This window comes from Notamacropus eugenii, chromosome 6 (assembly GCF_028372415.1).
Source record: "Notamacropus eugenii isolate mMacEug1 chromosome 6, mMacEug1.pri_v2, whole genome shotgun sequence".
NCBI classification, from domain to species: domain Eukaryota; kingdom Metazoa; phylum Chordata; class Mammalia; order Diprotodontia; family Macropodidae; genus Notamacropus; species Notamacropus eugenii.
In genome coordinates, this window is record NC_092877.1 from 326,609,311 (window position 1) to 326,636,080 (window position 26,770).

General features: G+C 38.6%; 1 protein-coding gene across 1 annotated transcript in view; it reads right to left on the reverse strand.

Annotated features, from left to right (window-relative positions):
* The window catches only part of TM4SF20 (transmembrane 4 L six family member 20), a 30,545-nt gene extending 15,622 nt beyond the window's left edge, over nt 1-14,923 (reverse strand). The window contains exon 1 of the mRNA XM_072618059.1: nt 14,699-14,923. Within this exon, the coding sequence (XP_072474160.1) occupies nt 14,699-14,881 (183 nt within the window). The 5' untranslated portion in view covers nt 14,882-14,923. The remainder of the gene's footprint in view (nt 1-14,698) is intronic.
* Between the last annotated feature and the right edge of the window lie 11,847 nt (nt 14,924-26,770).

Genomic DNA, 26,770 nt, shown 5'->3' on the forward strand with positions numbered 1-26,770 from the left:
CTTCCCAACACTCTCAGCCACCTCTCCCCTCTGATTGGAGTGCTAGAGGGTGAAGCAATCAACCCCTCCTAAAACCTTCCTTTAAGAGGGATCAGAACTTTTCAGCTAAACTCCTCATTTTCCTTCAGCTGCTCTACTTGGTTTACTTCTCATTTCCCTCTGCCCCACTCAGTTTACCTTCTGACAGCCTCCCCCCTCCTTCAGGTTCTCCTTTCTGTTATCTCTCCCCATTAGACTGTAAACTCCTTGAGGGCAGAGATTTTCTCTTTCTTATTTGTGTCCTCTGTCCTTAGTATTGTGCTAAACATGTAGTATGCACTTCATAAATGTTTGTTGACTATTGAGGGGGAAAAGAGAGCCCAAGATAGAGCATTGGGGAGCACCTACAAGCATGGGACTGGATACGGATGATCCTGCAAAGGAGACTGAGAAGTAGCAACCTGACCTATAAGAAGAGTTCCAGTTATAAAAACCCCAGAAAGAGAAAATCCAAAAGGGAGGAGATGGGAAATGGTGTCAGATGCTGAATGAATGATGGAGATGAGAGAAGGTGTGGTATGGTAGAGACACTGATGGATTCAGAGTTAGAGGGCCTGAGTTCTCATTCTAGCTCTGCTATTTACTACCTTTTCTTTTCTGGGCTTCAGTCTCCCCATCAGTAAAACAGGTTGGACTGGTTCAGTTTTCAGTTGTATGCAATTCTTTGGGACCCTGTTTGGGGTTTTTTTGGCAAAGATACTGAAATAGTTTGCCATTACCTTCTCCAGCTAAGGTAAGGAAATGAGGCAAACAAGTTCAGTGACTTGCCCAGGTTAACAAAGCTAGTAAGTGTCTGAGGCCAAATTTGAAATCAGGAATATAAGTCTTCCTGACTCCAAGCCCAGCAGTCAATGCACTGTGGCACCTAGCTGCCCCTTAGGGGATTTTAATGTCCCTTACAGTTTTAAACCTATTATGACTCCCTAACTAAGAGAAAGCCATTGGATTTAGCAACTAAGAGATCATTGATGACTATGAAGAGTCATCCAGTCAAATGGTGGTCAGAGGCCAGTTTGCAAGAGATTAAGAACTAAGTGGAGAGAAGAAAGTGGAGGGAGAAAATGGGGGATTTTTTTTTACCCTAAGGTTTTGGCTATATAAGGGAAAGAAGATATAGGATAATAGCTTAGGGTATATTGCAGGGTTAAGTGAAAGGTTTGTGTTTGTTTTTTAAAGGATGAGAGAGACCTGACTTATTTTGGGAAGTTTGGAAATGAGCCACTTGAGAGGGTGTATGGTTTTGTAACTTTCTGAAATTTGTCTGGTTTTACCTATTCAATACTTTGGCATATTGAGGTATTTTTAAGTTAGGTAATTTTAGAACATACACATGTGTTTCCCATAGTCATCTACTCAGTTTTTTAACCTTAGAGGTAACAATTTCTGTAAGCACGGATGATTGTTTTGCAAAATTTCAAGCAACAGCAGAGAAACAGATTATTCATCAAAATCCCCGAATCCCAATCTTCACTGATTTTTCTGAAAAAAAAACAAAACAAAACTCTTCAGAAACACTTAGGCTTACACAAGTTTAACAGAGAAGATATTTTATTATGTATTTGGAGAATAGCTCTTGGCAAAGATTAGAATTTGGAGCTAAGGAAAGTGGGACATGTAAAATGTTAACTTAAAAATCGAGGGGGAAACGTAGCCAATATTGTTAATTACTTTAAAAGAACCACAGTATTGTAAGTACTTGCCCTGCTGACTCTTTTAAAATTGCCTTAAAACAATTTATTATTTTGACAATTGATTCTGAACTAACCATTTCTATTAGTTAAAAACTGTCATTAACTATAATTGAAATTCATTTGTGGATTAAAATTCATTTAAGTAAACCATTATTTTTACATGTATCTTTTTGAAGAGAAAATCTTAAGATAATTGTTAATACAGGAGATTGGGGGAAATGCAAACATATACACTTATTGATTTCCATTTGGAAGCTGAGCTAAGGACAAAGTACATGACTAACTTTAGTAGCTAATTGTTACTCCCCAAAGGACCGTCTGTTAATGATTTCAGTGTTAAATAAAACCATAGGCCAATGTATTACATAAAATGTAATTACCTAGTGTACTACATAAATGCATTACATAAAATAGTAATAAATGCATTAATTTCTATTAATAACTTTATAACCCAGAAAATAATCTGATTTTTCTGCATTGCTCATCTAAACCATGCAATAATATACATGACTGTATATGAACTCTGAAACATTTGTTTATGATAAGCACTCATTACTTCCAGTTTGTTAGTTTTCCAGGCCAAGTAGTGTTTGATGAATGAGTGCCTGCTATGTGCCTAGCACTGTGGGAGATACAAAAGAGATGTATGAAATAGTCCAGAAGCTGAAAAAATTTACAGTCTTCCTGGGCAGGCAAGTTTTACTTGTCTTTACTTTACTTTACCATGTAAAATGTATAGCATTATTAGATTCTATGGACGGCTAGGTGGTGCCATAGTGCACAGAGCGCTGAGCTTGAAGGTAGAAACTTACCTTTCTGAGTTCAAATTTGGCTTCTGATACTTAATAGCTGTGTGACCCTGGGCAAGTCACTTAACCCTGTTTACCTCAGTTTCCTCATCTATAAAATAAGCTGGAGAAGGAAATGACAAATCCCTCCAGTAATTTTGCCATGAAAGCCCCAAATGAGGTCACAAAGAGTCAGACATGACTAAAATGACTGAACATTAGATTCTGTATGATGAAGTGCAAGACTAAATGTTAGATTTTGTTTCTGGCTTCGTATTTACAGTCCCTTGCACATACATAGTAGGCATTTAATAAATGCATCTGTATAGTTATGACTATAGAAGAGAAATATCAGTGTATACTGGTTTAGCAGTTGTCAGCTCAGAATAAAATATATAGGGTTTATGACCACACATGGCATTCCATCTCCCAACTCCAAGCCTTTTCATAGGTAGAACTCAGTTCCTCCTCATCTGCACCTCCTGGTTTCCTTGACCCCCTTTAAGTCTCAGCTACAAAAAACCTTTCCCAGTTTTCCTTAATCTTAGTGTCTATCCTCTGAGACTACTCCCAGCTTAACCTGCCTATGTCTTGTTAGGGCATGAATTGCATGTTATCTTTCCCCCATTAAGTTGTGAGCTCCTTCAGAACAGGGACTGTTTTTTGTCTTTCTTTGTGTCCCCAACACTTAGCACAATGTTTGGGCATGTAGTAGATACTTAATAAATAACAGTTAACTGACTGATTCATATTTTCCATGCTACTTAGGGACAGAGACCTAGTGTGTATATGTGTGTGTGTATGTGTGAGTGGGTGGGTGTATGAATGGGTAAGTGTGTGAGTGTACACATGCAAATGGAGATATATAATTTAATTTTCCATTTGTTTACAGACTCACAGAATCTCAAGAGTTGGAAAAGATTTCAAGGGATCATCTTGTCCAATTTAGCTCTGTGGACCTCTGATGATAGGGAACCTATGTTAGCCCAACATACCATAGTTTTTGGGATGTGTTGTTCTAATGAGATGTAGTCTCTTTTCTACACTTCTTGCCAATTGCTGAGCTTTCTTATTCATAGGACCAAAGAAAGAAAGTCCAAAACTGCTTCCGCATCGACAGCAATTAGTTATTATGTCTTTTTTCCATCTCACCTTCTAAATTCTTCTCAAGATAAGACCAAGAAGATCTCAAGATCTTCTCAATTCCCAGTTTCCTCAACTCAGTTCTGGCATGACATCCTTATGGTTGTCATTCTGACTAGGGACAGTGGTACATGTTTCAATTCCTCATAGTAACCACTGAGGTTTGTTAGATAAGATGGGTACATGATGATATTTTCCAAATTGCCTCTAAACTAAGAGCTATTCATATTTCTGAGTTTATACCTTCTAGGCTTCCTACTATGTCTGTCTCCTAATCTCTCCTTTCCCCTTCTGCCAGATTAATTTTCTAATGTATAGATCTTCTTATGTCACTCAACTGCCCCAAACAGTTCAGTAACTAGTAACATTTAAACATCTTAGCCTAGCATTTAAAGTGCTTCAGAATTTGGCAAGATCCTATTTTTTTCAAACTTACTCCACATATTTTAATCTCCCAGTAAAAAAGGGACAATTCACCACCTCCCACATACTCCTTATATACACCCTCATCTCTGTGTTCATGTTATTCTCTGTCTGAAACATTCTCTCCCACCTGCTTGAAATCATATCCAGTCTACAAAGTTCATTTATTCAAAAAGAATTGAATGCTTATTGTGTGCCAGGCATCGAGCCAGGGATACTAAGACAATGCTATGCTTTTTTTTTTTTTAATACATCCTGAAAATAACTTGTAACCTATTTTCAGATCTCCCTATACTGGTTCCTAGGGAATTATTAATTCATTTCAAAAAGCATTTTCCAAAAATTGCCCTATAGAAGGTGCCATGCTACAAAAAACCAAAAAGACACAAGTGAAACAGGATTTGCCCTCAACTCAAGGAGTTTACATTTTACTGGTAAGAGACTTGTACACAGAGAAGTTAATACAATATAATTTAAGGAGGGAGGGAGTGGGGACTAATAATGAGGAAATTCAAGGCTTCATGGAGGAGAAAGCATGTCATCTAAGCCTCAAAGAAAGATTGCAGGTACTGAGAAGCAGAGATGAGGAATGTGTGTAGTCCACAGCTGTAGGACAGCTTGTACAAATGCATGGAGGTGCAAAATGGAATGTTAAGTTTTGGGGAACAGCTAGTGGTGCAAATTTTATGGTCTGAACAAATTCTGGAGCTAGAGCTCCTTCAACTTAGAGAATTAGATCAGAATTGATTTATTATGAAGGATTTGGAGATTTTTGTGACTTTAGGAGAAACTTTCTTCAATCTACTCTTCTTGGGAACATCTTCAAGTAGAAATGCCATAGGAGTAGGAAAATAGAATTTAAGGCTCATTATACTGGTATTCTTTACTTGTACTGGCAATAGTTACTTGTTTGTCGTCAGCTCCAATCTAACATTTTGTTCTTTATCTATAAAACAACTAACATGGCATGACTTTGATACCATCAGTTAATATTTATTAGCAATAAACTCATTACACACTGGAATGCGGAACCACAAAATCAGGATTATTTTCCTCATTACTCTATAATCATCAACCTTTCTGCCCTTTAAATCCCAAGAAGCTTTGTGACTACAGTTTAGCCAGTGTGGATTAAATGACAGATGCACTTTGGAAAAAAAGGCTTGTAAGTGCCATTATCATGTGTAGCTCCACTGACACCTCTGCGTGGGATATTCATTCACACATCAGGCTGTGCACTGAGCTAGGCACTAGGATAAATTTAGAATAGAAACTCCTTTTGTGTATGTGTATTTTTAGCTCTAAATTCCCTTCTACTTTGTTCCACTGTTTGTTAATAAATTTATTATAAATAATTTATTTGGTTGGCAATATTTACTTCTTTGCATTTTCTCCTACGAGTCATCCTTAAGTTTATTATACCTTTTTCTGTCTAGACAAGCTATAATAGAGAAAACTAGGTGGCATTGTAGATAGATGGGAGTTGGGAAGTTATTACTGCTGAGTCATTTTCAGTAATGTCTAAATCTTTGTGACCTCCTTTGGGGTTTTCTTGGCAAAGCTATTGAAGTAGTTTATTTCCTTCTCTACCTCATTTTATGGATGAAGAAACTGAGATAAACAGGATTAAGTGATTTGCCCAGGTCACACAACCAGTATCTGAGGACAAATCTGAACTCAGGAATGGGAAGACGAGTTCAAATCCAGCCTTAGACACCTATTAGCTATGTGATCCTGGTTAAGTCATTTAACCTCTATTTACTTCAGTTTCCTCAACTGTAAAATGAGGATCACAGCATTGCATTGAGGAACAAATGAGATAATACCTGTAAAGTGCTTGGCACAATGACTGGCACGTTGTAGGTTCTTAATAAATGTTTATTCCCTCCCCTCTCTGTGTCTACTATAGGGTAATCATGCTTTTAGGGAAATTACATATGCTTTTTAATTATCCCTCAAGTTTAGGCTACTTACATGTTTATTAATTCTTGATTAGTAATTCTTATAGGTTCTATGATTCTGTTTGAAACAATTGCATATCTTATATTAGCATCAAATATTCATTTAGGTCTCGATATGTGTTGTGCCAAGGCACTGAAGGTAGAAAGATATAAATGATCCTTTTGCTCAATCTAGCTGAGGAGTTCCTCTCTAGTTCTCAGTTTCCTAATTTACAAAATGAGAATTAGGCAGATGGTCTTCTAGCTCTAACATTCCGTGGATTGAGTCAGAAAATGAACAATAAACACAAAGGTAAATAACAGCACAAGGCATTTGCTAAGTGTCAAAAAATTGGGAGAGATGAATGTTCCGTAGAAGGTTAGAGGAAGATGTCATCAAGGATTGGAGTAGTCAAGGAACAGGACATAGCTTGTACAAATGTACAGAGGTAGAAAATGGAGGGTCAAGTTTCAGGCATAGCTAGTGGTCCAGTCAGAGGGAGAAGAGGAGAAAGACCAGGACATCTCTGAGAGATGTTCCATGTTAAAGGGACAGGAGATGCATAATGACCTAGCAAAGGAAACCAAGAAGAAGCAGTCAGAGTTTGTAAAGATGAGTAAGTAATATGAAATAAATATTAAAAGGTAGCTAGGAACAAGACAGCAGAGGGCCTTAAATGCCAGACTGAGGAGGTTTTATTTTAGTTTAAAGACAATGCAGAGCCATTTTTGGAACAGGGAAACAACATGGGGAGAAATGTAACTTATAAGAAGATACTTTGGGTAGTTGTGTGGAAGATGAATTAAAGATAAAGCAGAGAGATGAATTAGGAAGATATCATAATAGCTTGGGAAAGAGGTGATAAAGACCTTAACAAAAATGGCAGCTACATGAGTGGAGAGAAGGTAATATATTTGAGAAAGATTGCCTGGAACACTGAGAGGGAATCTCTCAGACACTTGGAGATAGAATCTGCCAGTCTTGGCAGTTGATTATATATGGGTTGATGAGGCAGTGAATAAAAGATAAGCATCAAGAATGATGGAAATTAAGGTCTTGGATAATTAGAAGGATGGTGGTGCCCTCAATAGAAATCAGAAGCTTGTGAGGACAGTCAGGTTTAGAAGGGAAGTTTTGGACCTGTTTAGCTTGAGATTCCTACAGAATAAGCAGAAGATACAGAACAGGCAACCGACGATATGGAACTGGGCTTCAGGGAGAGATTAGACCCAAATATATAGAGCTGGGAGCATAGAGGTGATGTTTGAACCCATGACAACAGACAAGATCACTAAAGGAGATGGAGAAAGAGAAGATGGCTTAGGACAAAACCCTGGGGGAACATCTACACTAATCAGACAGAAGATGAATGATGATTAAGGGAAGGAAATGAAGAGGAAATAGACAAATAGGAAAACCAGCAGACATTAATGTCACTGACATTAAAGAATAGAGGTATTGAGGAGGGGGGATACATCAAAAATCTTAGAGAAAATCAAGGAGAGAGAGAACTGAGAAAAAGTCATCAGATTTGGTAGTTGATATTGTTGGTAAGCTTGGAGAAAGAAATAGGAGTCTGATGCAGTCAGATCCTAGGTTTATATGGCATTGAAAAGTGGTGAGGAAGTAGGGGAACTTCCTCCTAGGAGATTTGCAGGGAAAAGAAGAGGAAATACAAGATGATAGGAGAAGAGAAGAAGGTTTCTTAAGGCTAACATAGACCAGAGCAGCAAGGGAGAGACTGAAGCTAAGGATAAGGGGCAATGACAGATAAGACAAGTTCTTGGATTAAATCAAGAGCACAAGTAGAACAGTTATTCACAGAAAAGATACAGGGCCTCTTTCTTTTTTTTTTTCCATATAAATTTATTTATCTTCAGTTTTCAATATTCACTTCCACAAAATTTTGAATTTTAAATTTTCTCTCCATCTCTCTACTACTCCTACCCTAGGACAGCATGTATTATGATTGCCCTTTCCCAGTCTTCCTTCCCTTCTATCACCACCCCCCCCCCATCCCCTTCCCTTCTATTTTCTTGTAGGGTAAGATAGATTTCTATACCCCGTTGCCTATATATCTTATTTCTTAGTTGCATGTAAAAACAACCTCTAACATTCATTTTTAAAGCTTTGAGTTCCACATCCTCTCTCTTTCCCCCTCCCCACTCACCATCTTTGAGAAGACAAGCAATTCGATAAAGGTCATATATGTGTGGTCATGCAAAACACCTCCTTAACAGTGATGTTGTGAAAGACTAACTATGTTTCCATCTATCCTGTCCCACCCTCCATTTATTCAGTTCTCTCCTTTGACCTGTCTCTCTGCAAAAGTGTTTGCTTCCAATTACCCCTTCCCTCAATCTGCTGTCCCTTTTATTATCCCCCCTCTCTTATCCCCTTCCCCGTGCTTTCTTGTAGGGTAAGATAAATTTCCATACCCAAAGGAGTATGTATTTTATTCCTTCCTGAAGCAGGGCCTCTTTCTTAAAGATTGGAATAAAGAATGAGAGGGTGAGTCAAGATTCAAGGAGACTTTGAGGATTTAGAGTATGAAAGATAACGATCTCAGTCTTCAATGATGCCTCGATGATGGTCTTCATTTTCTTAGTAAAGCAGGAGGCCAGGCCAGGTAAGAGGAGAGGGTAACAAGAGGCTTTAAGGAAAACAATCACTAAACAGAGTGGGATAGAGAATCTTTCGAGGAAGAAGAAAAGAACTACAGTGTGGCAGCAAAGGTCTGGTGGAGACTGGATGACAAGAGTTTGTAGTAGCCCAAGGGCTACGGGGATGTCACTTTCTCCAGCAACCTGGTGGGGTGTGTGAATTGTTCTAGGCAAGGAGGTCAATGGTGAATTCTTAATTATTTATTAGTTCCTGGCTATTAAAGAAATAAAGTGAGATCAGTATAGGGTGGTGGGCCTTGGAAGTTGCTGTAGAGAAAGATAGTAGGTGTTGGAGGAGGAGTGAGGCATGAAGAGAGAAAGAAAGACAGAAGAGATTCAAAGACTGAAAGGATGAAGGTCACGAAGTTATAGGGAGAGGGAGATCTAAGGTCTTACCACCTTTCTGGGTGGCTGAGATAGAATGAAAATATAGGTCATAAGAGCTGAGATCAATAAACTGGGAGACCAGGGCATTTGAAGAGATATTAATGTACATATATTGAAATCCCTAAATATGAGAGTAAGGGTTGGGTTACAGAAAAAGACTGAACCAGGTGCTGAATTACTTGAGAATATCAAAGAACACTGAGATAGGATGATCTAACTGTATGAAAAGGAACCCAAAGTAGAAGAATTTTTGAGTGATAGTAGCAAAGAAATAGTGAAAAATACGCCAGTTCCTTGCCAGCACTGGAGAAAATGACTTGGGATATGTCTTATGAAGAGAGCTGGTACTCTGTGAGTTTAAGAAGATGGAAAGAATATGCAAAAAAGAGATGAAGAATGAATGGAAGTCTGTTAATACAAGAGGGCTTGCACAGGGCGAAATAAAAAGGGAGGTCAGAAGTAGAATGGGGGTGGGGAATCCAGCATTTAGCACAGTGCTTGATGCATAGTAAGTACGTCATGAATACTTTGGAGTGACAATGCTAGAGATGATCTAGATGTACGTGAAAAGGTGACAGTGGAAAAGGTGAAGAAGGTGAAGGCAAGTGAATCACAAGGTTGGGGTAAGGAGGAGATGGGAATTTGTGAACCACAGAAGTGGGGGAGTACCAGTTGGTTGGAGCTTCTAGGGTTCTGTGATGATGGAGGGTAGCACTGTTATGGGGACCAGGAGGTGAAGTTCAGGTCAGAAATCTAGGTGGTCAAAGACTGGATTGAATTCTACATGGTAACAGCTCTGCAGTTGTATCCTAAGATGACTGAGGATGAGGTATATACAGAATACATTCTACATATGGGGGATGCAACCAGCTGTGTGCTAGTCCTATTTTTGGAGGCCAGGATCCTTGGGCATCTTTAGGGCTTTGCCTGAAGTCCCCTCCCCTTTGGATCTAGATATGGTGTTGACTTTGGTAAAAGGAGAAGTTGTAGACTTGTATCCTACCTTGCTCTGCCTGCTTCTGGAGTATTGTATTCAGTTCTGGCTGCCATATTTTAGGAAGGACATCAATGAATTGTAATACATTCAGAAAAGGGTGACCAGGATAGAAAGAAGTCAAAGGCCACACCCTATGAGGACCATTTGAAAGAACAACAACGTTTAGCTTCAAGAAAAGAAGGCGTGATGAATGGACTCAAGTATTTGAAAAGCTATCACACAAGTTACAATTTCTTGTCCTTGATCCTAGAGAATAATTAGGGGAAGTTGTAGAGAGGCAAATATTAGCACAAGATAAAGAAAAACTTCCCAACAATATGTAACAATGGAGAATAGTTGATTAATTATCACTTGAGGTTTTCAAAAGGGGGTATTGCAGTCCCAGTTGTAAATTAAACCAGATAATCTCTTTGAAACATTTTGGTTTTGAGATTAAAGAATTCTAATTTTATGTGTAGTGGGAGAGAAAGTTGGAACTTGAGCCTATTAACAACTTTTGGTTGTTGTTCAGTCATTTTGGTTGGTTGTGTCCAATTCTTCTTGGCCCCATTTGGGGTTTTCTTGACAAAGATACTGGAGTAATTTGCCATTTCCTCCTGTGGCTCAATTTACAGATGAAGAAACTGAGGCAAACAGGGTGAAGTGACTTGCTCAGATTCACATAGCTAGTAAGTGTCTCAGGCCAGATTTGAACTCAGGAAGATGAGCCTACCTGAGTCCAGGCCCTGCACTCTATCCACTGTACTACTTAGCTGCCAATAACAACCCTAGAAAAGGATTAAAGCAATTTTAAAAAGTATTAAAGTTATCCCCTGCAATTAAAGGACCTTAATTCTGTTTGTCTTCCATTTTAAAATGTCAAAGTTGCCTTGGGTGAGGGAGAGAATGGAGAAGGAAGATATAGGTCCCTATTGAAAAGAGCTTGTGACAGTATTTATTTCAGAGGCAGTTTGTAACTAGTGCTGTGTGCCTGTGGGCTAAAGTGTTGCTAAGGTGATCCTTTCAATAAGTAAATTTGAGGTTTATATGTCCATTAGTTTAATAGAGTGTACTCAGTCATCAGCTTCTGGCCTGAAGAGAGGAGACATTTTCTACATCACTGAGATGGAAAGAAACCCTTCTGTGCTTACAAAGAGTACAGCTGGGGGTTTTATGCTCTCACCCTCACCACACCATTAACTATTTGCTTCTGCTTTGTTCATGTGGCAGAGGAGTTTTCTTGCAGATCTGAAGACAAATTAGTTAGCCATTTAGCTCAGAGTTCAAGAAGCGTGGCAGCATGGATAGATAGGCTACCTGGGGTTGTAACTGGAAACTAAAAGCACTGGTATCTGAAGAAAGTTCTCTGAAGGGAATTGGATGCTAAATTGACTTAAGAGCTATTCATGAGACCAGGGAATCCGACTCTAAGGCATAAAGCAAACTAATTAAAGTCTGAGGATAAGATCAGAGTTAGACTAAGCTGTAATTGGTAAGAGTTAATGACGAGTGATGAAATATACCATTGAACCTTAGACTAAGAAGTTGACTGTACTTTAGATTTCTTAAACGAGATTATCAAATTCTTATATCCAAAGGGCTATAAAACTGTGCAAATGCTTTGACCCAGTAATAATAATACTAGGTCTATATCCAAAGAGATCAAAGAAAAAAGAAAGGATTTACTTAAACAAAATTATTTATAGCAGCTCAGAAATTGGGGGGATGACCATCATTTGTAAAATGACTGAACAAGTTGTGATATATGATTGTGATGTAATACTACTGTGCTATAAGAAAGCATCAAACACGATGATTTCAGAAAAACCTGAGAAGACTTACATGAACTCATGCAAAGTTAAGTGAACAGAACCAGGAGAACATTGTACACAGGAACAGCAGTACTGGAAGGATGATCAGCTGTGGAGACTTAACTACTTTTATCAAGACAATGTTCCAAGACAATTCCAAAGGACTCATGATGAAAAATGCTATCCTCCTCCAGAGAGAGAACTGATGAACTCTGAGTGTAGATAAAAACCTACTTTATTCACTTTTTTAAAATTGTTGTATTTTGTTTGTTTCCTTTACAATGTAATTAATATGGGAAATGTTTTAAATGACTTTACATATATAATCAGTATCAAATTGCTTTCCTTCTCAAGGTTGGAGGGAAAGGTGGGAGGGAGAGAGAGAATTTGAAACTTGAAAAAATTTTAATGATTTAAATTTTTATATGTAATTAGGAATAATTACAAAAATGAATTGTAAAATAATATAAAATTTGAGGTAAATAAAATAATTATTAACAAACATAAAATTATCAAATTCTGTCTAAAAGCTATTTGAAGAAAAAGGAGAAAGGTTGAGTATATCTTCCAAATATATAACTTCCTTATATATATGGAATATATAATAATAAATATATATTTTTATACATTACCAATGTATATAAAAATATATTTACATGATATTGTAATTTGGAATATATATTCCAAAAATATAGCTTTCGAAGTTAAGCATATATTCATTCTAAGACATCAGTAATGTCAATGCCAATGGAATAAGCCTAAAGGTTTGCCTAGACTGAGATATCACTGGCACTTAAATGTACTCTAATTTCAGGGAAGATAACTAAGAAGGAACCAAAAACTTGCATCTTGACTTCTAAACTGTTGAATCAACAGTCACTTATTTAAATACCTACCTCATGCTAGACACAAGGGATACAAAAACCAAAGCCAAACAGTTGTCTAGTCCAAAACCCTTCATTTTACATGTAATGCTAGGGTGCCTCTGGGCCCCCTATTGATTCAGACAGACCAACAGACAGACAGACATGAAGATAGACAGAGAGAGAGATACACAGAGAAACAGAGACAGAGATCTTCTCTAACTACAGTCTGGGGTCTGGACTTATGTCTTGTGTTGGAAAGATAAACTCTTCATGCCCTCATGATGCAAACCAAAGGACATATGGAAATATACATGCCTGGGTTGACCACAGGAATTTAGGGGGGCAAAACTAGTTTTGGGGGGACACAATTTGTAACAGAATAATGGTGTACACTCAGAAATAGGTACCAATGAAAGAGAATCTAAGGAGTGAGGAATAGGGATGGTATAGTTTATGATTGCTTCTGCTCTCTTTTTGCCCCAGTCCTAAAACCATGCAATACTTCCTTGCCTCAAGAGATGAATATAGATCCTCACAGTCTGTGTGGATCTAGGCCATTCTTCTACCCTAGGAAATGCATTACATGGGAAGAAGAAAAACGCAGTCCAGAGAGGAAAAGACTTGCCCAAAGACACATAAAGTAATAAATAGCAAAGCCAAGATTTGAACCTAAGTTCTCTGACTGTATTCAAGGCTCTATCTTGGGCCATATGGTCAATATTAACTAGAATTTATATTCCTCCAAATGTATTTGTACTTACATGTCCTTGTATACTAAAATCACTAGTGTATCATGGATTATATGGAAAATGAACAATATTCTTTGTTTTTGATCATTGGGAGCTTTGGTGCTGCTTCTGACCATTTGGTGATTGCTGAATGAACTTGAAGTTTTAATATGATGTGCAAAATCCTGAGAGGTCTCAGAGAACAGGGCAGGGTGCTACATGTATTACAAGAAACAGCTTCTGACTTAGTCCACTTTGGCTACGACTCTCCAAGTAAAATGTGAATCCAGTGAGAGTCAGGAAAGGACAGCATCATTCTCTATACCCCAGTATCATGGCATCTATTGCCAGGGACCTGCTATGTGACCAAATGTGACCTACGATCATAGAGTGAGGATGAATCCAAAAACTGAATTCACTATGCTATTAAGAAATGCTAATTGAGACCAGCCTTGATTTCAGAGTCAACATGGTGGCCAAGTCAACAAGTGATCATTAAGCCCTGTGGTAGGATCAATGATGAAGCATGCTACCATCTCTCTACCTCCTGATAGAGAGAAGACAGCATGCAGAACAACACATCTAACTTTTGGCCATGGCCAATACAAGAATGCATTTAGCCTTACTATGTACATTTGTTTTAGGGGATTTGGTTTTCTTTCTTTCTTTTCCCTCAATGAGGAGGATGAGAAGGGAAGAAAATCAATTTTTCTTCATTAAGAAAATAAAATGTAATTTTAAAAACTCATTGATCATTCAGATATACACCGTACTACTCTTCTCAGCAAGGAATTTGTACAATGTTCCAGATTTGTAGTATCATGATCCAAAGTTAAATAGCTGTAGTTTTTCCAGTCAATGTTCTTCCTTACTGACCACTACAAATTCAGTGTCCTTACTCTTACCCAAAGGTACCTTAGGATTTTGGTGGAGCTAGAGTTCGTAGTGTGACCTTTGATTCTTATTTATAAAATCAAACATCATCATCAAATTGACATTTACGAAGTACTTTAAAAATTTCAGAGTGCTTTATATATATTAAGTTATCCAGCCATTCAACTATGAGCTCCTTGAGGACAGGGACTGTCTTTGCTTTACTTTATATCCTCAGAGCTTAGCACAGCATGTGACATATAATAGACACTTTGTAAATGTTAGATGGCTCATAAACTGACCTTGCCAACAGCCCTGTGTGGTAGGATTCCCAGGAATTATGAACTCCATTTTATAGATAGTACTCACCAATGCACCTGCTCCTATGATTCCAGGGTACCACCACTCAAAGCAAGATATGAAGTTTGGAAACAGCCCACCATCTATAAATCTGTAAGCGATTAGTGGTACTGCGTTGAGAACGATTCCTAAAAGCAATAGGACCACCAAGCTAAATCCATTGCAGGCCGTCCACCCTTCACAGCAAGTCATTTTTCTGCCTGGGTTCAATCAGAAGCTCAGGCTAGTGTCAATGTGGCACTGTTCAGTGAACACCTGTCTGTCGTCACTTTTTATCCTGTGGTTCTTAGTTAACGGTTAGCGTACATGAAATATGAATTACAGAAAATAGTTCAAAGTCCAATGGGTTTTTGTGACCTGACTCCACCATTCTGGAAAGCAATTTGGAACTATGCCCAAAGAGCTATAAAACTGTGCATAACCTTTGATCCAGCAATACCACTGACTGCTAGGGCTATATCCCAAAGACATCCTAAAAAGGGAAAAGATCCTTTTTGTACAAAAATATTTATAGCAACTCTTTTTGTGGTGGCTAAGAATTGGAAATCAAAGGGATGCCCATCCGCTGGGGAATGCCTAAGCAAGCTGTAGTGTATGGCTGTAATGCAGTATTATTGTGCTGTAAGAAATGACGAGCAGGATGACTTCAGAAAAACAGGAAAGACTTACACGAACTGATACACAGTGAAGTGAACAGAGCCAAGAGAGCGCTGCACACAGTAACAGCAATACTGTTCAATGAAGAGCTATGTATGGCTTAGCTATTCTCAGCACTACAGTGATGCAAGATAATCCCAAAGAACTAATGATGAAGCTTTTTATCCACCTCCAGAGAATGAACTGATATTGTCTGAAAGCATGCTATTTTTCACTTTCATTTTTTTCTTTTATTCGAATCTTCTTGTACAAAATGACTAATGGGGAAATGTTTTACATAATTACACATATATTCCAAATTAGTGGAAAAAAATGAGGATGAAATGTACCCTGTCTTTGGGAGGAGCAGAGTTGGTACAGGAGCTTTTGAAAGGAGAAATTTTCATTGAAAGAGATACATGTTATTCTAGGTTCTCTTCTGGACCAGATTCAGAGGAGAGAGGAATGCATCAGAAGATCGAGATATATAAAGGAACATGGCTCCTCAGTATGGCCCTGATTCTCAGTTTACCACTTTAGAGATTCTGGAGAAAGAATTTCCCTCAGGTGAAATGAGGGTCTCTCCTGTCTCAAACTGAGATCTTACCTCACTCCCATCAGCAGAGCTCTTGGATATTTGTGTAATTTTCTGGTTTATTCTAATCTGTACAGATTATCCAAATTCTGTTTGATGTTTTACTTGGATAAATGGGTTTCCTTGCTGTTTGCTACTTTTAATGGTCTTTTATGTAACTAACATTTGGCAAGAAGGAAATCAAGCTGGCAGGTATAAACTGAGGGCTTCCTTGCCCTTCTTAAAAGCTAAGAACTGGCAACTGGGAAAGTGGCTTTTGTTTTAAATTCACTGCACTACCAGACCAGCAATGGTCTGGGTGGCAGTTAGACTAGACTAGACTAGACTCCAGTCTACTACCCTTCTCAGAAGAGAGAGAAAAGACCATCTCGCCATGTTCCTTCTGTTCCCATTAAAGTAAAAATCATGGTCTGCCTTGGAAGGGTATGGGACAGATTCCAGAGGGATGTGTATGTGTATGTGTACATACACATATGTCATATATATATATGGGGGAGGATATATGTGTGTAGGTAGACAGACATAACAGGATCAGGCACAAAGAAACTTTTCCTCCTTCCCCATCCTCCCTATCATATGTATTCCTTTCTTCTTCCTTTCTCATCTCCCAGCCCCAACCCTCACTCCATGCTGACCATCCATCCCCACCCATGGAAGAAAAACCCAAGTCTCTCTTTGATGCCAGACCTCCCAGGAGAGCCCTTCAGCTCACTGCCTCGCTATGCAGACATGGCTGCTCCCACCTCTTGAATGAACGAGGAGTCACCAACTATCGTTCTTCCATTAAGTTGGAGGATCTTTGAGCCTTGAGATGGTAACATCTTTCCTATCCAGGTCCCAGGTCATTGCCCTGTAACCTATCAATGTATCTTAAGTATATTCCTTCCTCCAACAGCAGAACCCTTTTTATACATTGTCTTCCTCAATCAGAATGAAAGCAGAAATTCTCCCCCCTATTTGTACCCCCAGTGCTTAGTAGAGCATTTGGTGCATTGAAAGAGCTTAATTAAATTCTTTTTTTTTCTTCTAATTATTCAAGCTCTGCCTTGGATACAAGCTGGCTGAGTGTCCTTGGGTAAGTCATTAAACCTCTCACTGGCCCAGGAAACTCTCCAAGACTGCTATAGGGAAGGGAGTCCCCCACAGGAAGGAAATCCTAGGTTGTACCCCACCCTCACTCCCAATGTTTCTGTAGATACATGATCTTACTGGGGTGTTTGTGTGTGTGTGTGTGTGTGTGTTCTCTGTATTGGCATCAGTAGTATAGAAGAAGTGAGAGAGAACCTGGGCTCAATTCTTGACTTTCCTCTTTACTATTTTTGTGATCTTTGGCAAGTCAATTCACCTCTCAAGGCCTCTCTTTCCTCATTAAAAACTAGATAATCCCCAAGATCCCTTTAAAATGTAAATCTGTAATAATGTGCAACCCATCTGTTTCTTCTTGTCTTGTTCAATTTTCGCCTATTTCTTTCCATAAATCTTCCATAGTGTAATTATTCAATATGCTGGAGAAAACTTCCTGTGGGTGATTTGACATTTCATCACTACCAGGGTAACACCTGGGCTGTCCATCTGTTATCTCTCCCCCTCACTCTGTGATAGGCCACCTTCCTCTTAGGGACAAATGCCTCCTTGAAAATGTCCTTCATGCTACTTCTTACATGCACCTTATCACTGATGAGGGGCTGCTGGCCCATCTTGGGCCCACCAGGTAAATACGACAGTATTGAGATAAACAAGGGCAGTTTAAGAGGATCTAGCAGATGGAAAAACTTGGTTCAGGTGCCATCGCTGATATATCCTGGCTGTGGGATCCTCAGCAGATCATTGAACCTTTCATGCCTTCAGGCCTGCCTTGGTGGAAGAAGATTCCTTCTCTACGAGTCCCCCATATTACTGAATTGGGAAGTCCAGTCTCTCTATCTATTCCTAGGGGATCCTCACTGTTTAAATGTAGACTGTGGCAAAGTCTTTGATAAAAAACAATCACTCCCCAGAATTCTCCTGTTAGCATGTTACACTGACCAACTAGCCTTTGCTTCTTGCAGGCAGGTAGAGTTCATTTTACCCCCTCCCCCAAGGGTTCTCCAATCCTTTTAAAGGGATTAAGTGAGGGGGGTAACTAGGACCTCGGCCAACAGCTCCACCTCTAATTATAAAGATGGTTCTCCTTCACCCCAGTTCCATTTGGCTGACAATCAGGTTAGATTTTACAAAGGAACGTTTACTTCAAACACACAAATTTACTGCCCCAACATATGGGGCTTAATACTCTTCCCTACACTACCTCAGTTTCTGGAGAGGGGAAGGGGATTAGGCTCATACCATGATTCCGTTCCTATAGAAGACATTCCCAGTTTCAAGTCCAAAATGACCCTTGGGCTTGAATCCCAAGCATTCTGGCCTCTCCAGACTTCCCTACTGGACTGGCTAGCTGCAACATCCCTCCTGAAATCTTGGCTCCAAAGTCACTATGACTTGAACTCCCAAATCTGGTGGAAGTTACTGCTGGCATCTGAAACTGAGGACGAATAACTCAGAACAGAAATCCCAGGCCCATTTCTCAGAGCTAAGGTAAAACGGGGTGGGAGTGGGGTGAAAGTACCCTCTCTCCAGGTTCAGTTCAGGATGAGACACCTATACTATGACTCAACAGTGATCTACCATCAGGAAGCATCTGGAAAGAGAGAGATAGTCCTGGTCTGGCCAGTTTTAAAGACACAGCCTGGTAATATAGCCAATGAAGGGAGGCTATTCCTACCCACATTCTAGGAAAATGTAGGCTGTTAGGTGCCTCCATGTGAGGTAATGCCCTAACCCAGCACAAGCCCCTTGCATGCAAATTTTAATTTTCATGTTTAGCTATGCTTATAGATATATCTCTGTTTTGTTTAAGCTCTGACAAGTCCCTTCTTTCCTTAGCCTCAGGTTCCCTTTATATAAGGATAAAATTTCTTGTAGCTCTAATAATTTGTGATCCTTTGATTCTGTGTCAAGTAAAAATCACCTGGCAATGAAAGCAGCTACCTGCTTTAGATTGACTAGGACCAAACTCATTCCACACCAAAAGTCCAGATCCTTTCAAAGTTATCTGGATAATATTGCAGAAATAATACATGGATTTCTAAGAGGTAATTAAGAAAAATAAGCAAATGGAATAAAGGAGGGGTGAGGGAAAGAAAATAGCTTTCTGTTTTGTTTTGTTTCTAAACAAGCGGGGGGACGCTAGAGATGTTAAATGTTGCATGAATTTTCTGAGGAGGTTTCTGTATTAAAAGTTTTACTTAACTGTTTTATTTTGTTATAAAATACCTCTTATAAAGTGGAAGTAATCTGCAAATATATGTAATATTGAAAAAAAACATGTCAATAAAACTAAAAGTGGAAAAAAAATAAGAATCCAGTGAGTGAAAACAGGGATATACAGAGAAAATTTTCCTTCTATTCATTTAGCAGAGGGGAGCTGGATTAGGGGAGGGATACTGCAGAAATGAATTATGGTGTCAATGTCAGCAAGGTTTTGTGTCACCTAGTACGAACTAGAAAGTGTACTATTTTCTTCTTCCACTGAACACTCCACCCTAATTCATCCCTATTCTTTTTTCTTTTCATAGAAATTTTTTCTCCTAGGCAACTGGGGTTAAGTGACTTACCCAGGGTCACAAGTCTAGTAAGTGTCTACGATTTGAACTCAGACTGAATTTGAACTCAGATCCTCCTGATTCCAGGGCTGGTGCTCTATCCATGGTGCCACCTAGCTGCCCTTTCACAGAAGTTATCATAGTCGGGTTAGTACTGAAAGAACAGGAGGGACCTCTCAACAACTTTCCAGTCCCAGCTTTCCTTTTTTGCCATTACATTAAGCTACTCATTGAAAGATCATTATGTGTATGTGTATAGATAGATAGATAGATGGATGAGATAGATAGATAGATAGATAGATAGATAGATGATAGGTGATAGATATAGATATCTATCCATCCATTATAGATAGATATCTGGACCTGCACAGAGGAAAATTGGTATGCCCCAGAATATATCACACTCATATTCAAGTGGTGTGAAAGGGAATTTAACACTCCATTCTTAGTGGTTTAAATCCAACCCAATGAAACAACTTGAAAATATCATCAATTTCCTGATGAAGAATTCACTTTTTGTTGTTCAAAACTAATCTGATATAGACTTAATTTCAAATTCAAGTACTGTTTTGTGGAACTTAGTGCATACATACTGATATCATCCTTAAAGCTTTTTTTTTAATCCTATAACCCACCTGAAATCTCCCAGAATCTTCTGCCAATCATCAATACTCCTACCCTCTGCCCAACTTTCCCTTTGGTCATATCCTCTCCCTCCCATTCCCCAACATTCTGGGACGCAAACCAAAGAAAAACAGAGGAAGAGTGTTATTTTTAAATTTTTTATTTTATTAAAAGATTCTCACCTAGGAAAACTGAGGAACACTAGAAGATATGGAAAATGCACAGCATACAAGAAAATTAAGTAAGGAACATTTAACAGAGAAATGAATGGGAAAATATAAAGAGAAAAACATGAAAAATCATTATTTCATTTCACTTATTATTGTGACATATTTCCATCAACACCCTGGGCTGTATCCTTACCTTTTCTTCCCCTGTGAATAGCTTCTATTAGATTGAGAGATTTTCAGCAAAAAAGATTTATTTTGAAATACTATGATCCTATGAAGTATTTTTAATCAATATAGTCATGCTGTATAATAATACATACAGGGTAATCAAGTTCCCACAACCCACGGACTAAATTTTATGATGCACTGATTATAGGTGAGTCAAAGAAATACGTTCTGAAACAGAAGAAAGTCTTACCTTCATGCTTCACATGTGCCCCCACCAGGACCTTCCTGATCAGCTCTGATCACTCCCTCCTAGCAGCAGCACTGCTTCTTACAGCAGCATTGTTGGCAGCAGCACTTCTGTTGGCAGCAGCCCTTGCCACAGCCACAGCCACAGGAACCACAGGAGCCATGGCAGCAGGTGCGGCGGCAGCAGACAACCATGGGGCTGCAGCAGCCTCGACAGCAGCCACAGCAGCAGGGGCAGCAGGAAGAACAGCAGCCCACCCTGCGGCAGGTACAGGTGGTACAGCTGCCACAGCCAGCACAGCCACCACCACAGCTGCCACAGCCACTGCCACAGCTGCCACAGCCACTGCCACAGCCACCGCAACACATAGTGTCAGTACAGAGGGTTCAGTGAAGTGAAGAGAGAAAGGACTCAGAGGAGGTCAGGGAAGTCTGATGCTCTCCTTCTGCAGGGCAGCCCTTATTTACCATTCTGGGAGGACTTCACCCAGGACACAGGATTCATCCTTGTTGTTGTCTATCCTGGTTTCCATGGCAGAACCTCGCTTTGTGTTGTTTACTTCCTTGCCAAATACCTTCAGCCTCATTAAATCAATTATTTTAGCTTTAGCTAAATTTACTTGTTTTGAGTCACATTTGCAATGAGAACAAGAAACGAGAAATATTTAATAGCCCTTTAACTTTGTGAAGACTTGCTTATCAAGTGAAAATACAACTTTGATGCAAGCACCTAAATAAATTGGGAGAGGCATCAGACTTATCCAGTCCCCATTTTCATTGTCAGGCAGTTTCTTCTCTAACCCTTTGAGACTGAAAGTTAGAGGGGACCTCTAATCTAACCCTAATTGGACAAATGAATCAACTGAGGCCCTGAGAGGTCATGGGAACCCACCTGGGGCCACAGGAGCAGGAAATGCCAAAAACAGGAGCTGAATCTGAATCTTCTAAATCTAGTCATTACTCTTTCCACTGTGCTGATAAGGATGCAAATGGTACCCTAACAGTTAAGCAACCTAAGGGTGGCTTTTCCAATACTTTGTGAAGCCCCTAGTTTATTCTGTAACCTGAAGGCACCCTAAAGTCCTCATCCCCCTTATCTTAAACCTGGACATAAGGATTGCTTTGGTCTCCTTTATGCTGTGTTCCCTGGATCCTTTAATTTTTAACCTGTATCTTCCTGACCTATCCTTAAATCCTTAAACCATAACACTTCCTCCTTATCCTGGACCATAAAATTCCTTGTCTCCCCCCATCCTGGGTCATAGAATTTCTCATCTCCCTTATCTTGTCTCCTATCCTGTCATCCATCTTCCTCATCTTGTCCCTAATTTTTAACCTCCATAAAAACCTCCAGAGCTCCATCACTGTTCTGAAATTTCTATATAAGCATAACTCCCCAAATATCAGAATCTCACTTAGCTTTCTTACTAGGAAACCTGTGCTATTTTTCACATAAAATAAAGCTCCCAGTGGCTACGGAGAAGGTCTAAGTGAATTCTTTCACACCTGACCCTGCGCTGCCTCCTAAGCTTAGGTGACCTTGAAAGCAATTTCCACACCTCAAATATTATGTTCCCATAAATTCCTTCCACATTTTAGTGGAAAGAATGATATGTAAGCATTCAAAAATTAAACGTTTTCTTCCATTTCCAATCACACATTTCCCCAAGACACCATGTCCACTATATTATATCCTATCTAGGGTATAAAGAGCCTAAGGTCTCTCAGGTACTCTGCTATTCTAGTTTATATTGACAAGGACAAAAGACTAACACTGCAAGTCTTGGTTCAAGGGCTAGCAAAAATGAAAACAGCAATAACATGTAATTCCAGGCCTGGGACTGTCAGAGCACATTGGTCCTAGGATGTCTCTGTAACACAAGCTGTATTAACTTAAGTAATTTTCTGAATAAGCTTGGACTTATTCAGAGGTGATAAAGATAGTGATGTAAGAGCTCCAAGAAAGAAACGCACTATGACCCTGGGGAAATCCAGTCCACCGTGGCCTCCAGTGATCATCATGTTCTGTTTTTCCTGGTAGAACTTCCTCTTTAAGATGACCTCCTACAAAAAGTTCTTCCTGATCAATGTTTGTTCGTGCTTTTTCCTTCCTCAAATAATGACAGGTCTAGTTATCAGTTTCTATCTTATATCTTTGTGAGTATAATATAAATTCCTTGGGGGAAGGAGCAATTTATATTCTATTTGTGTTCTGCTCACCCAGCATGGTGCCTTGCATACAAGAGGCACTTAAAAAATGCTTGTGGGTTTGAAATACTTCCAGAAGTCTGAATAATGAGAGGATCCCCTAAGCTTCCAGAGGATTCTTGATGAAACATGCTGCTCATCTCCTGACTGAGAGGTGATGAACTCAAGGAGTAGAATGGAAGGACACATAATTGGATTTGGCAAATGTATGTATTTGTTTTCCTGACTATGTTGGCCACAAGGATTTTTTTCTTTTTTATCTGGAAGGAAGAGGATAGCCACAGATTTTATTGCTGAACAAAAGAAAAGAGAGAAGAAAGGATCGTTGAAACATTTTTTTAATGCACAAAAGGAAACATACCCAGGAAAGCTTTGAAAATGACATGCTGAATCTATTATATAAATCCTTTTTTGAATAAAGCAAACTGTGGATAATAGAGTTGAAGTTTCACATAAAATACTTTTTACTGTTCTTTGTATTTGGAAATATTAATTTTATGTGTGTTAAGTTCAAAATTTTAAATTTTTTTTAAAGAAATGCTTATTGGATTGGATTTGAAGAAACAAATTCTCTCAGAAGGGGTAAATCTCTGTAGTGGTTAAATAGGAAGGAGTCTTCCAAACTAGGTTTAAATAAATTAGACTTTAAGGTTAGTATATCACATCTTCAGAAAAAAAAGAGAAATTTTATTGTTTCCTAATTCCCTTTGAGATGGGTACAATATTAAGAGGAAATGGCTGATATTATTTCTTAAAAATAAGCTTATTTTCACAGAAGATAGGTATTACAGGACAGGCTCAAGAGAAAGTTATTGACAAGTTTTTAGGATACCTGATACATTATGCTGTTTCAGAAAAAATAATATTGTATTTGGTTTACCAGAGATCTTACATTTATTATGGGCATGCCCCTAGTGTTGAACATCTGCCTCACAAATAATTACGTTACATGTTATGTTTCTATCAGATGACAATTCTGCTTCTTTGTTCCTGTATATCACTCAATAGCCTTGTGACTGATAAACATATCTTTAACATGACATCATACTTTATGAAATTCCCAACAGAGCTAATTGTTGGAGTGGTTGCTTCTTTACTAGCTATTTCCTTACAAAAGTAAACAATGTTTAGATGAATGGTATCCTGCTTTTTACGTACTGTTCAGCAGAAAACATGACTGCACCGGGAACTTACCATATCTTTTCTCATCTCTCTAATATATTTTTCTTCCTTTGTATCCTAAGATTGAAAGCAGCCAAAAGTCAGTTTTCAGAATTTGGCATCTTACCCCAGAGGATGAAATAGTGAATTTAGTGAAATTAGAATGGAAGTATTAAATGGTCACCAAGAATGTTTCTACTGCACAAGGATTGACATGAAAGAGAAAACAGAAGTGAGAATATGGATATTCCAGAAGTAAAGGGTGATTAAAGGAACCTTCGTTGAATGGAAACCCTGGGAATTTAGTAATATACAAGCTACTGATTATATCTCTGTAATATCTAAGCACACAGTATAAAAGTGATTAGTTAGTTTTTCCAGCTCTTGGCTTATGGTGAATTCTTCCAGAATTTCTAATCCAGGGCCTGACTGCTGTTTAGAAATGTTCAAATACTTACATTATTGTTTCCTTTGTTGTAAAGACTTCCTCTATCATTTAATTTTTTTTCAGTATTTCACTGCAGTTTTAGATTTTTAAAAATAACAACACTGTTAAGTCTACAGAAATTTCATTCTGTCTCTCTCAGTAGTTTTAGCTGTCTTACCAAGGTTTCCCTCTTCATTCTCATACCTTGCTTGAGCCCAGTGCTTTTTTATTTTTCCCCCTTCCTATGTCAAGTGATATAATGGTTGTAACTCCAACTTTTTGATCCTGATTGGTCAGTAGATCTTCAGGCCTGATCCAGCCACACAAATTTCTCACTTCATGGTAGAGATCACCACTTGGGTACTGTAGCAGGTGAAAGATGAAATGACTGAGGAAAATAAGGTTTGATCTCCCAAGCATATCAATTTATTAAGCAACACATGCCAATCGTCTAACAAAGTAGGACAAGATGTCCTCAGCTTAGGCCCAGACCCCAAATGGAGAGGAGGGAGAGAAGGGGAAGACACACTTTTATACATTAAAAACAACTAATTGAATAAGGCCAATTAATTAAAAGGAAACTATACAACATTAAGCAATCTGATTTCTAATTGGAGAAAAGATTAGGGACTTTCCAAGTTGGGAGGGAGGAGTGAACAGATGCAGTTTCCTGTAATCAGAAAAGGAGGTGCCCACTCCCCAAAAGTGTCTGTAAACAATCAAAGGAATATGGAAGCAATAACTGATTGGTCAATAAGGTGCCAATTTTCAGATAAAATATATGGGTTATTTGAGACATGCAATTAATTGTGAGAGAACTCCTTGTACCAACCTTTGGATCTGACTGAATTTCTGGTCAGCATAACCTTGGACCTTGGTTAAGTGTGACTATACAACAGGAAGAGTTGGGCCAGTTTCCCAGCCATGCAGAGGTAGGTTCACACAATAGTAATAGAGTTTTTCTCCCAATTCCAATAATTTAATAAGCTTTTCTCACTGGAGTAGACCCATAATTGAATAGAAATGAAACTGAGGTAGCTCCAGACTTGTCACAAGATGAGTCAGAGAGGTTCACTAAATTCCCATAGTTAACCACTTGTTGTCTTAATTCCCTCAATTCCCTCAGTATTTTGCCAACTAATTTTGACGTTTCCATAATTGAATTCATCATCTTCTCCCTGAGATCTATCCTCTGCCAAATGCCTTTGTTTCTGTTTATGTCACCATCCTCCTAGACAGTCATCTCTGTTGGCTGCCATCTTTGATACTTCCCTCTTTCTTATCCACTACCTCCAGTCCACTGACAAATTATGTGAATTCTTTCTCCAAAGCCTCTCTTATCTCTCTCCCCTTTTTTATTTCTAAAGTAATAATACTCATGAATTCTTGCCTGGAGTATTATAATAACCTTGTGACTGGCCAATCCCTGGTTCCCTTTATCATCTTTTTAGTGTTCTACTCTACAATCATTCAGTCAAGACACTCTAATCATCCAGGTAAAACACTTCCTTGCTCAAAACCTTCAGCAGCTCCCCAGTGCCTATGGAAGAGAACACAGACTCCTTATTCCTTGTATCCAAGGTTCTCTACAGTTCCACCTTCCTTTTCAATCTCATCTCACAATACTTCCATATATTGACTCCAGACATACTCAGTACCCTCTGGATATGACCTGGCCCTCTCCCACCTCATGTGTGGGAGGGATTCCCATGTATCTGTTAAAGATGCTACATGCGTGTTGGGTTTTTTTTGTTTGTTTTTGTTTTTACTATATCTATGACTTCGTTGGTGTAGGGAACTCTCAATGAAGAAATTTACTCTACCAGTGCAGACTTTTAGTTATAGAGAATGGGGCCCTGAGAAATTGTGAGATTTGTCCAGAGTCACATAGCCTGGATTTGTCAGGGCTTCCTGCTTCTGGGACGAGCTCTCTCTTCCCTAATGCCCTCAGCTAGAAATACACTTTCCCTTCCCAAATTTCTCCCAGTACTTTGAATCCCTTCTTTGTACTTATATTCTAATTTGTTTTATGGTTATTTGCTGTATTTATATTACACCTATTGTAATTCTGATATATATATATATATATATATATATATATATATATATATATATATATATATATATATATATATATATAAGCACATATATATTGAGTTTATAAGCTTTTTGTTTTGTTTTCATAGCTGACAAGGAAACCTAATG